General features: G+C 43.1%; 1 protein-coding gene across 2 annotated transcripts in view; it reads left to right on the plus strand.

Annotated features, from left to right (window-relative positions):
• The window catches only part of LOC115156620 (low-density lipoprotein receptor-related protein 8), a 213,539-nt gene that overhangs the window by 79,764 nt on the left and 118,248 nt on the right, over positions 1–15,527 (plus strand). For both annotated transcript variants that reach the window (XM_029704122.1, XM_029704123.1), the window contains exon 3: positions 8,811–8,933. In XM_029704122.1, coding sequence (XP_029559982.1) covers positions 8,811–8,933 — 123 coding nt within the window. The remainder of the gene's footprint in view (positions 1–8,810; positions 8,934–15,527) is intronic.

Genomic DNA, 15,527 nt, shown 5'->3' on the forward strand with positions numbered 1-15,527 from the left:
CTCCCCTAAATGTTCACTCTGGATAGCGTGACACGTTTCCTAATGGCTAAAGATGCAGGTGACAGAGAGCAGTGGCAGCTTGTGTATCCTTTTAGTTGGGAGGCACCTGCACCTTGCTGCAAGCCAAATATTAATTTGGTCCTTCAGGTTACAAGATTTCCATTCATTTAAAGGGATAGTTCACCCAAATGACTATGTTAGTTAAAGAGTTTGTTCCCACTTGAATGTAGTCTATGGGGTTAGCCACAGTTCAGATTGTTTCTTTAACATTCAATTACATGATTAGATGTTACTTAGAGGGTAATGAATGGCAATTTAGAACACACTCATGTTGCCTCTCGCTCCGTTAGTTTTTTGGTCAATAATGCAAAAGTAGCAATTGGTGTCAATGGGTAGCCAAAAACATTTGCACTATGGATTACAGTCGCTCCTGAGAGGATAGTACAAAACAGGTTGGCCTAGCTTACTTTGACCAACAACCAGACATGTATGATTTTTCTGGTTCATTTAAGAAAGATATGTGTTTTTGGTTGCGTCAATTAGACCATACCAATTTCAAGCTTATCTTTATAACAAATAAAAAGTTATAGCAGAATACTTAGACTACTTAGCTGGTGAACTCCTTGATCTTGCTTCGTACAGTATTATACCCCTCTGGCCCCTAGACTACTTTCAGAGTAAGCAACCATCTTCTGTTGTAATTGGGGTGAACTATCTCTTTAAACATGAGAAATATTGATTCATAATCGAGAAATGACTACAGAAGTCCACTTTATTGGCTTCTGTGTGCATTTTGCAGAGATTCACACACATACAGTATTACAGAGAAATGAATCCTCTTAACACATTTTCAAACCCCGAAAACCACATCCCACCCAACAGGCTTAGATGTGTTGCGGAATCATTTTATTTTCCATTCTCACTTTTTAATGAAAGCGGGATTTGGAGGCAGCTGAGGAAAATAGTGTCACCGCATGATCCTTTCTAGAGATTTTGAAAACAGCAGTGAAGGAGAATTGAAGCAACTCCCCGCCGCCTAATACCAGATTCTCTGCAACCCCCCCCCCCCCCCCCCCCCCCCCCCCCCCCCCCGCTATTTCAAACAAAAGGTTATTTAAGGAGAATCTAAGGCGGCTTGAATTTAGACTCTCTGGCAGTTGTAGTTTAACTGGATGGCATTTCATCAATGTTGCACTGGTGTTATGCTGCCGTTTTAGAGCTGTAGATGGTTGTAGAGCGTTAGATGTCGACACACCGAACTGCTATGACTAACCTAACTGATGTGCTGCACCATCTCATCTGGCTCCAGGCTGCTGACTGCTCTACATTGGTCCCGCTAAATCAATCTTTCATTTCATCCATGTATTTTTTTTGTTGCCAGTACATACTCTTACTTATCTCCTCTCGCCAATATGACTAGTCTGTCTTAACTGATGTTAGCCTATAGAGTCTAATGTTTCTTCTCTGGCTGCTGGTGGCTCTATATTGGTCAGCTAAATCAATCATTCCATCCACAGAGTAAGGTAGCAGCATAGAAAGCCGCGGTTAGGCTAAGGGTAGCCGCATGGAGTGGGTTTTAACGGCGCTAAATGGCAGGGATGTGAAACTACCGGAACTACTGAAGTGTGTCTGTGTTAAGCTTGGGAAATATACCGTATACACAGGTATTTCGAAATACTGACAGTAGGATTTTTAATACTGAGAAGGATAAAATATATAATATTAGAAATAGCGCCCCTTGTGTGCACTTCCGGTAATACTGTATACCCCGGTATGGTACAGAAACGGTATGACAGCATGAAAATCTTGATACCGCCCAACCTCAGTGTGTGTGTGTGTGAAAGAGAGCATTTGTTGTGTGTTTTATGTATTTGATGTGTTTTTGTGTGTGTGTGTCCGTGGAGGAGGAGATCAGGGTAGCCTAAGTTCACCATAAATGGAAGATGTGCTGTGAAACCTGAAAGGAGCTCGATAAATCAAAGGCTACTCCCAAATGTCAGTGTGGGTCAGAGGGAGCATTGTGCTTTTTTCCCCCCACTCACATATCCTCTGATCATATCTGTCCAGTGAGCTACAGTAGGACCACATTCTGATCAAATGGCCAAATGGCTCCCGATTCCCTATGTAGCGTGCTACTTTTGACCAGGGCCCTCTGGTCAAAAGCAGTGCCCTACATAGGGAATAAGGTGCCATTTGGGACACATCCCTGATCTCTGTAGGCCATGCTCTACTGAGGAGGAATCACACGGGGTTAAAGCTCGGGGTCTTAAATCAGGTTTAGCTGCTGAACTTATAGGGGATAATTATAGGCCATGAATGGTTCTTATCGAGGACCAGGAGTATTTCCTGACGACATGACTGGAATTTGACCACCGATGACCTCATAAACAAGGGTTCAAAGTGTTGCTTAGTTGGGTCTTTTGGTCTGGGAAAAATCCTGGCCCTAGCATAGTATGGCATTGTATCCAGTTTACTGATGTCTCTCTGGGATAGAAGTGCTGATGCCCCTATTCAGCTAATGTTATGATTTGTTTGTCGTGAGTAGGCCAATGGTGTGTTATCATTGTGAGCATCGTATTGAATCTTGGTTTAAACGGGTACGCATGCTCCTGGAATCCAGCTAACGAATGCTCTAATGCACGGCAGTAGCAGCGGAGAAGATAATGTCACCCGAGTCCCTGGCTGTGTTTACACAGGTAGCTCAATTTTCCCAATTATTGGCAATAGATATGATCTGACTGGTCAAAAGACCAGTTAGTGGCAAAATATCAAAATTGGGCTACCTGTGTAAACACAGCCACTGTGTCTCTTCGCGACAGTTTTCTGTGTCCAGGTCAATAAGTAATCTACTACCACTGAGCAACTGTCTGTATCCACTTTCTTCCCTAAGTGAACGAGTAAAACCAATACAATAGGAATTGATCAACATGGAATTTTTGTCACAGTTGGTTCAATTGGCTGAATAATTACCCTTTTCGATTGCAGTTCAATTGGAACTACTGGCTATTGGGTGAAATCCAATTGCTTACCATTCAGTCAAATCAATTAAATGTATTTATTAACCAGTTTTAGCCGACATCAGTGGTTGTCACAAAGTGTGCCAAAAAGTAAACAATCCATTTCCGCAGCTAGGGCTACTGTACAGCGATTGGGATTCAAGCAAAATATATTTTATGGATGGGAGTAGGTTAGCCTCAAATTCCACAAGATGTCAATCTTTGGTGTGCATTGCACCACATTTGAATTCTCCCCTTGGCCTGATTTGCAAATCTTTCTACTCTTAAGAAATTCAGCAAATAAAAACAAATCCCAGTTTTTTCTCAAAATACCTGAATTTCCCAAAAAACTGGGAATTTTGGGAAAGTTTACAGGTCAAAGTGTTAAACCAATCCAGTAAATGTGGAGGAGGAGTTAAGATGGAGTGTCACCTTGCAGTGGTGTAAAGTACTTAAGTAAAAATACTTGAAAGTACTACTTAAGTAGCTTTTTGGGTATCTGTACTTTACTATTTATATTTTTGACGGATTTTACTTTTACTTCACTACATTCCTAAAGAAAATGATGTACTTTTTATTCCATACATTTTCCCTGACACCCAAAAGTACTCGTTGCATTTTGAATACTTAGCAGGACAGGAAAATTGTCTAATTCACACACTTATCAGGAGAACATCCCTGGTCATCCCTACTGCCTCTGATCTGGCGGACTCACTAAACACACATGATTTGTTTGTGTTGGAGAGTTCCCCTGGCTATCCGTAAATTAAATGCCGTCTGGTTTGCTTTAAATAAAGAATTTGAAATGATTAGTACTTTTACTTTTGATACTTAAATACATTTGAGCAATTACATTACATTTTTGATAATTAAGTATATTTAAAACCAAATATTTTTTGACTGTTACTGAAGTAGTATTTTACAGGGTGACTTTCACTTTTACTTGAGTAATTTTCTGTTAAGGTATCTATACTTTTACTCAAGTTTGAAAATTGGGTACTTTTTCCACCGCTGAAGCCTTGTTATTATTCCGGATGGAAACCACTTCAGAGAGCAAGCTAGCAAACATGCTGTTGCTCATCCGCTATATGTTTCACCGGGGACTGTAAACAGCGAGACGCACGTCCAAAAGCGGAAGTCGCGTCACACTGCTCTCCGATTTTTGACAATGCCACTGAGGGTGCCTAACAGGAGCCATTATGTTTCCTGCTCAGACAACACTTCCCCAATTCACTCTAGGCTAATGAGGCCATTTGTCTTCTGATGCTCAAGAGAATGTGCTTATCGATGCATTACCTATTAAAGGGATAGTTCACCCAAATTACAAAAATGTCATTGTATGGTAAGGTATGAAAGCAATGCATGCTTTGGTTAAGTTGGCCTGGCACTGTTTCCACATGATAACGTTTTTACAATTTGTGGCACAAATCCCATTCAAGTCATGGGACCAATATAAATCCCATGACTTGAATGGGATTTGTGCCACAAATTGTTAAATGTTAGCATGCGGAAACAGTGCCAGGGAAACTAAACCAAAGCATAGATTGCTGTCATACCTTGTCCATAGACTGCTTACAGGAGAAGGAAACCAATGGGGAGAGGTGTTTGTTTGTTTGTTTGTGCCTCTGATGAATGCAACCGTCTTCACTGCTGTGCACATCACAGCACCCAATGATAACAAAGGCGTGAGAAAAGTGTGTGTGTGAGTCAGGGTTTCCGTTAGCTGGTAATAGCTGGCTTTTGGACGATTTTTAAACAAATTTAAAAGATGATAAATGAAATTGCCTCTGGCCAATTGTCCGGGAGAAGAAGAAAATATCCCATTGCGTAATAATGCTTTTTAGCCTATTCATTGATGGAAATACCAGTCGATGTAAATACATTTGACTGGTCATGCTTATTATGTCTATAGGTTGATTTGCTTAATTTAGTGGAATTAAATTGGCTTGTGTGTACAGTATATTCATTAAGTGTCTTATTTATCACACGCGTACAGCATACAGAGCTTTTGAGCAGAAAATCTGTCAAACAGCGCGAGAGCTTCTGCTGCAGCGTCTCAAATGGCAACGGAAGACAAACTTCATCAGCACGACACAACCACTTTGCAATGAGCTGGAGGCAGTGTGCATTTTGAAAACATATACTTAATTGTTTGAAACCTGAACGTTTTAATACATATTAGGAGGCATGTCTTACCTTGCTTCAAAGTAGCCTATTCAATCTCCTCTCTTTCAAAATTTCGAACAAATATATATTTTTTTATCTCTGTCACATAAAACCGCTCGCATGTGTGGTGCACTTTTTCCCGCCTAATTTCAATATGGAACGAACATTCGCGCCTGGCCTACTGCCTTGTGCGCGCTGCTGCGCTTATAATGTGAAGAAATTATAGTTTATCAGCATTTTAAGCTAAACGTTCTGATCTGTAGCCTAGGCCTACTGGTTGCATACATTTGGGATCTATCATCCCATAACTGTCCCTGAGTCTGTTTTGAATCACTAGCATATGTCAATCTACTATCCCCATGGTGGAAATGTAGACCTTGTCGAGAAAGCTGACCAATAGAATAGGCCAACTTTTCCCCCTTTTGGATAGTAGATTGACATATGCTAGTGATTTTACGGTTTGTTACTCGTCTTAATGGCTGAGGACAGTTATTCTAACATCTTCAAAGTGGACGTCAGAATTCGGTAAGAAGGACCGCACATCGTTGCATCCTCCACTTGCATTTTATTTGTATATGAAACCATAATATAAATGTGATTTCTGTCATTCTGAGCACCGTGGGTGGACACCCTAATCAGGTTACGCACCCAATGTATATGGGTCTGGTCAATTTCTCAAATGTCCGGTAAATTCAAATGTTGCCGGTCAAATGTCCGGTGTCACATTTTCCTGACAGAAACCCTGGTGTGCGTGGGTGGTGTGGGTGCATGCGTGGGTAGGAACTTAATTGGTTCCTCTCACTGGTGTAGTCATGGCCCTGCCTGATGCTAGAATCTTCGTGAGTGTTGAAGTATATGTGTGTGAGATAGGACTGTAGTAGGAGGGTCTTTGGGTAGGCCCCTCTGGCCCCCCTCCCAGAGGTTTATTCTCACTTAATCTGTTGATTTGACCTCGAGCCGAATTCCTCGCTCCTCCCTAGTTCCGCAGCTGGCCTGCCTTATCAGAGACTAATTGTTGCCCTTCACCTCCTTCAATGACTTTCCATACACATCCATTATTTACCCTTCATTGACACAGATCATACATGTAACTTGGTCAATAAGTTATTATATAGTGACAGGAATAAATATATTTCAAGTTAGAACCCAACACCTTCTCGGTTCTCATCTCCTTTTGGATTTGGTAAATCTCTGTGTCATGCTGCACTCTTAGGACCTCATTCATTTCTCTATTACTCTGGTTCTGTATCACCGTTTCTCCACTCAAATCCACTCATCTCATTTGCCTTTTGTCTTGCTCGCTCTCTTATCTCCTCCTCTCCTCTCCTCTCCCGCTCTCTTTCTCTCTCTCTCTCTCTCTCTCTCTCTCTCTCTCATATGGGCCTAACATTTTAAACCTAGCCCAGTTAAAAAGGAGAGAGTCAATCCAAACAGATGGCACAAGCTGGTGTTAGTAATTATCAAAGAGTGAACCAATATGGGCTCCAATGCCTTTGACTGGGAACGGCCCCAATAGAATTTGACTGGGAAAGGCCCTCATTGAGTTTGACTGGGAACAACTCCCAGATAGTTTTACTGGAAACAAATAGCCAGGTCGGTCTGCTGTGTCAGACTTGGACCAAGATTTAACAAGCGGTCAAGCCGTCCCATCTTCAAGTCATCTGTTCGTTCCACACAACAACAAAAAACACGGTTATGCCAGTTATTTTATTTTCATGACGGTCTTCAACCATAATCGTTGGTTTCCGATTATACGGTAGTTGTGCCAGCTCTACTTGTGGACTGGAGGGAGAACGGGAGGGAATGGGACAGAGAAGGGGAGGTGGGACAATTGAATACCCTGTAGACGAATGTCTTTGTCTATGCTTTTTAGTGTTTCGAAAGATTCTACCTCTTTGTTATTCCTAACAGTGTGAATGACTTGGGTTCTAACCCAGGTTTCCTGTGTACCACTTTATTGTTACCCTGCTGAGCTTAAACCTATCGTTAGCTTGGGGAGACAACACATTTTCAGCAATTTTTCACGCAACGGTGGTTCCGAACCGTCCAACAGTAAGATATGCACACAGCAGGGCATGCATCCTTTCCTTCCTTAGATGAGCAAAAACCGGTTGAGTTTTGCCGTTGAAATGACGTCAACCAATTATTCTCACTGGGTCTATCCCATCTGTTTATTTCAATGTGAAAACCACAGGGTCTTGTTAATATTGTTGTCTCTCTGCATTAGGCAGTATTGTCTGAGAACGAGAGAGAGAGAATAAAGAGGAGGTGCAGACAATCCAAAAGAACAGGGTCACCTTGTCTCTCTGGACCCACCAGGGCCTCTCTGCTTCATCTTCACAACTGTGAAGAGAAACAACAATCCCAAAATATAATCCAAACTCATTAAGCCTGGGCTTCCTCTACTTCTTGAAAAGTAGTGGCCAGTGTAACGACACCAGGAAGCTAGACTGAAAGTCTCTGTCACGACTTCTGCCGGGGTCGGTCCCTCTCCTTGTTCGAGCGGCGCTCGGCGGTCGACGTCACCGGCCTTCTAGCCATTGCCGATCCACTTTTCATTTTCCATTTGTTTTGTCTTTGTTTTCTACACACCTGGTTTCAATTCCCCCATTACATGTTCATTATTTAACCCTCTGGTTTCCCCCATGTTTGTGTGCGTGTTTGTTCTATTATTCAGGCTGATACTGACGACTGGTATTTTGTTGCCGGGTTTTGTTATTACGCCCGTTTATTTCGCGGTACCGGTATTTTTCCCACACCGTAGTATTGTGTTTATACTGGTGTTATCTTGTATTAAATACCTTGTCCACGCAGCTCAGCTCTTCTGCGCCTGACTCCTTTCACCAGTTACCCACAGCCTTGACAGACTCTTACGGTTTCATTTTATTAGACTAACGGCACTGCCAGTCCCATTGCTGTTGGGGTAATGGCCCAGAGAAATGGAATGGCTCTGACCTCTGTATTGGCTGTGTTTGCATTTTCGTTGCCATGCGTGTGCCGTCACTACAGGTGGCGAACGCTTTATGGCGGTAACACAGCCGGTCTGCTGGGTCGGCTCATCACCATGGTGATCTGCAGGGCTGGGCTGTACTATGTGTTAACCAGACCTGGTTTCAAGTACCATTTGAAATCATTTCAACTACTAAACTGTGTTCGATTGAGCTTGGCTGTTGCAATAGAACCAATAGAAAAGTCCCCAAAAAAGCATTTGAAATATTTCAAATAGTATTTCAACCCAGGTCTGGTGTGAGCAACGTCTAGTCGGTATGGGTCTTTCTTTCAGTCTTTTCTCCCCACGAACATTTCCATTCAGAAAGAGTAAGACCTTTGCTTTCTATCAGTGCATGGCTGTCTACAGTCATGGTCTATTTCGATAACCATGTCTGGAACAAAGAAAACTAAGCTTCAGTATAACCCGGAGAAGACAGCATTTAGCAATCAGCATCCACTTTTCTTCCGCCGTGTGGAAAGACCTGCAGCTAGGATTAGACTAGATGCTCTCAGAGACAGACAGAGGGTAGGAGAGAATGCGTGATGAGTTAGATAAGAGTTTGGGGGGGGGAAAGGAGGGAAATGGTAATGAACGAATGATCAGTGACTCCGTCTTCCCAACATCCCTCTCTTCTCTCCCTCTCTCTCTCTGAGCAGCCAGGAAGACGTGTGCCCCGGCAGAGTTTGCCTGTGCAAACGGTCAGTGTGTACCAGGCCGCTGGCGCTGTGACGGGGAACCCGAGTGTCCCGACGGCTCAGATGAGGCAGACGCCACCTGTAGTAAGTCTGAGCTGACTTGGTCTACTCAACGCTAATGGTTTCCCCCATTCACAGTCACCCAACAACACTCACCCAACTCAAACACTCAACGTTTCCCCATTCTGTCATTCCACCACTCCATTCCAAGTGTACCAAGCTATCCATAGTCACTCAACCAACCACCCTAAACCCAACTCAACCCTCCCTTACATGATCACCCAACCATCTATACTGAACAAAAATCTAAACGTAACATGTAAAGTATTGGTCCCATTTTTCATGAGCTGAAATAATAGATTCCAGAAATGTTACATATGCACAAAAAGTATCAAGTTTCAGGTAAGACACAGATGCAGACAGTGATGAAGTGTAAGTGTATTACTACTACAGGGGCAAGCAAAACGACAGGTCAAGGGCAGGCAGAGGTCAGTAATCCAGATAGGGTGCAAAAGATCCAGAACGGCAGGCAGGCTCAGGGTAGGCAGAATGGTCTCAAACACTAAAAAACAGGAACTAGAACAGCCAGGAGCAAGGGGAAAACTGGTAGGTTTCACGAAACAAAACAGACTGGTAACAGAAAAACAGAGAACACAGGGGATACACTGGGGATAATGGGGAAGATTGGCAACACCTGGAGGGGGGTAGAGACAAGCACAAAGACAGGTGAAACAGATCAGTGAGACAAAAAGCCTATTTCTGTCAAGTTTTGTGCACAAATTGGTTTACATCCCTGTTAGTGAGCATTTTTCCATTACCAAGATAATCCATCCACCTGACAGGTTTGGCATATCAAGAGGCTGATTAAACATCATGATCATTACACAGGTGCACCTTATACCGGGGACAATAAAAGGCCACCTTAATTGTGCAGTTTTGTCACACAACACAATGTCATTGATGTCTTATGTTTTGAGGGTGCATGCAATTGGCATGCTGACTGCAGGAATGTCCACCAGAGCTGTTGCCAGAGAATTGTATGTTCATTTGTCTACCATGAACCACATACAATGTCGTTTTAGAGAATTTGGCAATACTTCCAACTGGACTCACAACCGCAGACCATGTGTAACCACGGCAGCCCAGGACCGCCACATCCGGCTTCTTCACCTGCGGGATCGTCTGAGATCAGCCACCCGGACAGCTAAGGAAACTGTGGTTTTGCACAACCGAAGAATTTCTACACAAACTCAGAAACCGTCTCAGCGAAGCTCATCTCGACGATCTCACTACGGCCTTGACCTTAATGCAGTTCGGCGTTGTAACCGACTTCATTGGGCAAATGCTCACCTTCGATGGCCACTGGCACGCTGGAGAAGTGTGCTCTTCATGGATAATCCCGGTTTCAACTGTACCGGGCAGATGGCAGACAGCGTGTATGCTGTCTTGTGGGTGAGCGGTTTGCTGATGTCAACGTTGTGAATGCCCCAGGGTGGCGGTGGGGTTATGGTATGGGAATGCATAAGCTACGGACAACAAACTCAATTGCATTTTATCGATGGCAATTTGAATGCACAGAGATAAAATTATGAGATCCTGAGGCCCACTGTCGTGCCATTCATCCTCCACCATCACCTCATGTTTCAGCATGATAATGCACGGCCATGTCGCGAAGATCTGTACACAATTTCTGGAAGCTGAAAATGTCCCAGCTCTTCAATGGCCTGCATACCCAACCAGACATGCAGTTCTTCCATGGCCTGCATACTCACCAGACATGCCACCCAATGAAAATGTTTGGGATGCTATGGATCGACGTGTATGACAGTGTGTTTCAGTTCCCGTCAATATCCAGAAACTTCGCACAGCCATTGAAGAGGATTGGGACAACATTCCACAGGCCACAATCAACAGCCTGATCAATTCTATGCGAAGAAGATGTCAGGTAAATGGTGGTCATGCCAGATACTGACTGGTTTTTGAATCCACGCCCCTACCTTTTTTTTAAGGTGTCTGTGACAAACAGATGCTTATCTGTGTTTGCAGTCATGTGAAGTATATAGATTAGGGCCTGATGAATTTATTAAAATTGACTTATTTCCTTCTATGAACTGTAACTCAGTAAAAACTACAATTGTTGCATGTTGCGTTTATATTTTTGTTCAGTATATTTACCCATCCAGTGATTCAGAATTTACCCTACCTTCTCTTCCTCTCCACTCTATCCCTCTACCTCACTCTGCTCAGCGAGTGATTGAGCTTAATATTTCTCTGTTCCTTGGAAGCTCGTCAGATTGATGCTCTCCAAAACATTTCCAGAGATATTGGTACCAAAGTATCATTCATCAATAGGTCCAGAGGGAAGATGAGTTCCTAACCAACTAACATTCCAGATCATCATACCTCTGCATTTGAGAGGCTAATAGGCCAGGCCGATTTAATTACAGGTCTATTCTTCACACTCACACCCCATTTGAATATTATGCAGCTTCTCCCCGCTCCGATGCACCAGCCAGACAGTCAGCGTCTAATTTGGCTCTTGAAACCTAGACCCGTCGTTTATAATTTCCCCTGCTACTCCACTCAGGCACCGGTTCAGCCGCCTCTCCCTCACGCATCCAGCTAGGGCACTTGCCTCGGCTCGCTTCCCCTCGCCCACACACTTCCCCATTACACCAGCGTCTGATGTTGGAGGCAGAGGTGTAACCTGATTACTGCCAAGCTCTTAGAGTAGGAGGGGGAAAGGGGGAACACTTTCATACCTTCATTTAGGCTGTGTCAGACTGACTGAGACCGTGCTCATCCGGGAGGAGGAGAAGGGCGGGGGAGACGTGTTTGCGGCTTGTCTGGACTGAGCTGGGTCACAGGTGTGGGAATTGGGAAATGGGAGATCTAAGGGGTTCTGAACTATTCCGTTTCCCCATCGCAGTCGGTTTTCCTCTGAGTCATGGGAAGCAGTGTGGACTTGAGACAAGATCATTATCTTGTCTTTTCAAGCAGATAATTTAGAGGAATGACATTAAGATGTTATTCTAAGTTTATCTGATTGACATTTATCCGTCAGCACTTGTTTCTCTTGTACCAACCAGAGTTGTAGACGAGACCGCCTTCAGCGAGTCCAATTCAAGAGGGACCAGAGCTATTCAAGTCTGAGACAAGACGGAGACTGGAGCCTTTCAAGTCCAGGTCAAGACAGAGACCACAGCTATTTCAGTCCGAGTGAAGGCCGGAACCAGAGCTATTCCAGTCCGAGTCAAATCTGAGAACTGAGATATTCCAGGGGGAACCAATGAGGTTTTTTACTCCATGTCAAGACAGAGACCAAAACTATTTGAGTCAGTCAAGACTGAGACTACAGGTATTCCAGCTGAGTCAAGACCGAAACCAAGGGGGGATCAAGACTTAGACCATAGCAACCTGAATACTACAACACTGGTACCATTTTTTCATCTTGTGGTTGGTGAACCATTGGTTGATTGCACAGGCCTACAAAGTTTGTCATTGTGTAGTAGGTGGTAATTTTTTTATATGTGCATATTATAAATTCATCAAATGCGACTCGTAATAAGACTAAGCAATTAGGCTATTAGCCTGTTTATCTGACTCCATAACGATAATTAGCAATATGCAGGAGACTATGGTTGAGATACAGTAATAGGCAAGGAAAAAACGTCTGAGAATGGAATTGTATTGTGTATTTTATTACTTTGTAGAACAAATGGATTCACATACAAAGCATAAAGCTTAAGTTACAAGGCATTAACACTCATTACAAGGCATAATTCTAATCATGGTCAGAGAAAGAGAGGGAGAGAAAAACGATAACCTGAAAGGCCATGCCCCAAAAGTCCATTGGGTGGAGAGAGAAAGAAAGAAAGAGTATCTCACTACAGCAGATCAGGAACAAATAAGAGAATGAACAATGAATCTTAGACCCTTTTATAAGCATCTGAGTTGATTGGATTCAAAACCTGAGTTGTTGACCAATAGTATTTCTGTAAAGTTAACCTCCAGTCAGATATCAGAGCTACATGATGTAACCTCTGCTTCTCCGAGGTGTGACAATGGGGGTTGGCAAGACCAACACAGAGAATGATGAATTCCTAAGACAACACAGCAAATTCTTGAATGTAGTTGATAAGAAGAGACTTCTGGGGCTGGGCTGCCCAACAATAGTGCATGTTATTAAAAAGGAATTTGAGGGGGGGAACAAAATGGCGCCGTAGAGAGAACACGGTGTTTCAGCGAGCTCACGCGGTATTCGTAAATGTATATTCTTACATTAATCTCCTAGCTTGAAAAAGTGGTAGAATTGGCTAAATAAGTTACCCTACAATGAGTCTTGGCGACTATTTCTCAAAAATCTCTGACAACATGCCCAACAGAGCTACTAAGAAGTCGACCAAAACCGCCATCCCTGTAGATGTGCAGGAGGAGCTAGCTAACGTTAGCGAAGCTAACAGCATTGCGGATCCAGGCACAATGGACCTGGTGATTCAAATGATGATGGATAACGTTACTAAAGTGATCGATGTTAAGATAAGAACGGTCCTGGAAGCAATAGCAGGCCATTCAGCTGAACTACAGAGGGTTGTCAAACGTGTTGATGAGGCGGAAGGAAGAATTGCTACTGTGGAAACTTCAACTACATCTATGGACACTAAGATAAAAGCACTTGAGAAACAGGTGCGCGAAATGGCGGAGCACATTGACGACTTGGATAATCGAGGACGCAGATGCAATATCCGTGTTGTGGGACTCCCGGAAAATTCTGAAGGGACACGTTCAGTAAATTTTTTTTGAGGAATGGATCCCTGGCTACCTACAAATGGACACTAAGGCTGGTCGTGTGAAGCTAGACAGAGCACATCGCTCTCAAGCACCGATACCCGGTCCCAATCAGCGCCCACGACCAGTGGTTATAAAGTTCCACAACTTTACCGACAAGCAGCGCGTCATGGATGCGGCTAGAAACATCGGTTCTGACGGTAGTCAACATAAAGGTCCAAAGGTCTCATTCTTCAATGATTATTCCACAGCGGTTGTACGAAGGCGCAAAGCGTTTGATGAGGTGAAGGCTCGACTCAAGAGAATGAAGATGGACTACGCACTGCTGTACCCGGCCACATTGAAGATTATGGTCAACGGATCGCCTAAAAAACTCTACACATCTGAAGAGGCTGCTGCGTTTATTGACTCTCTCGGGTAAATAACCTTAAGCTGCACCTCCGCAGCATTGGATAACGTCTTATTTTATTTTGAATCTGATCATGAAACAGTGGTGTAAGTTCTCATGTGCTCCTGTTCAGTAATATTCGTATCGTTATTATTTTTCTTGCTAAAGTAACTGCCGCCGTAGCTCAGACTGAGATATGTGTGAACCTATATTGGTGCCCAGGCTTGGTTTTAGGTGGAAGAGCCTCAATCTTCTTCTATTGATTTTAATTTCCACATATATAAAGGATGAGGCTATTGAGTGGCAATGCGGACTTAAGAGTCTACATTGGAAAGTTCAAATTCCCTGCATGTTAGCTAGTGGAAAAACCCCCTTTTGGATCTTTACATGTTTAATTTTTGGGTTTAGTATAGTTCGAGTTCAGGGTTCATATCGTTTGTTTACGCTCAGTGAGATAGAGGAGAGTTCAACACATGGAAAAAGGTACCACCCCATTTTTACAGTAGGATTCAGTCTAGATATTGAATGGTCAAAGCGCAATGGCAGGTAACAGACTACGTGTATGTACATGGAACATTAGTGGGAGCCATAACCCCATTAAAAGGAAGAAGGTACTGTCCTTTTTGAAAAAAGAAAATATTGATATTGCCCTGTTGCAAGAAACTCATTTGAATGATAAGGAGCATCTGAAATTACAACAAGGGGGGTTTGGTCAAGTGTTTTTCTCATCATTTACATCCAGAAGTAGAGGCGTAGCAATTCTTGTGAAAAAGAACCTACCACTTAAGGTCTTGAAGTGTGTGAAAGATAAATTGGGTCGCTTTGTTATAATTAATGGTACTTTACAAGGGCAGAGCATTTCCATAATGAATATTTACTTCCCCCCTGCCCACCCCCCTGACTTCCTCACTAAGGTATTTCTAGACTTTTCAGAATTAAACTCAGACACTGCAGTGGTTGGAGGAGATTTTAATTGTTTGTTGAACCCCCTTATTGATTAGCTTCCCAGTGGTATAGCCTCACTCTCTCCTCAAGCTAAGTCACTTACAGCTATTTGTGATGATCTGGGGTATGCTGATGTTTGGAGAGCTTTTCACCCCTCCAACAGAGAATTCACTTTTTTCTCTGCACCTCATGGATGTCAGACTAGAATAGATTACTTTTTTATGCCCAGGACGTCACTGCAGTCTGTTTTATCCGCTCATATAGGATGCATAGTCATATCTGATCACTCGGAGGTGATCCTGGACATAAAACTCAACGGGGCATTCAATCAGTCAAGACATTGGAGGTTGAATACAACCATTCTTAAAGACCATACATTCACATCATATTTTATTACAGAGTTTAACCTCTCTGGTACATGTGGGACGAACTCGTCCCACCTACGTAACAGCCACTGAAATCCAGTGGCGCGATTTTTGAATCGTTAGAAATGCTATAACTTCAATTTCTCAAACATATGACTATTTCACAGCTATTTAAAGACAAGAATCTCGTTA

Source organism: Salmo trutta, chromosome 21 (assembly GCF_901001165.1).
Source record: "Salmo trutta chromosome 21, fSalTru1.1, whole genome shotgun sequence".
Taxonomy (NCBI): Eukaryota; Metazoa; Chordata; class Actinopteri; order Salmoniformes; family Salmonidae; genus Salmo; species Salmo trutta.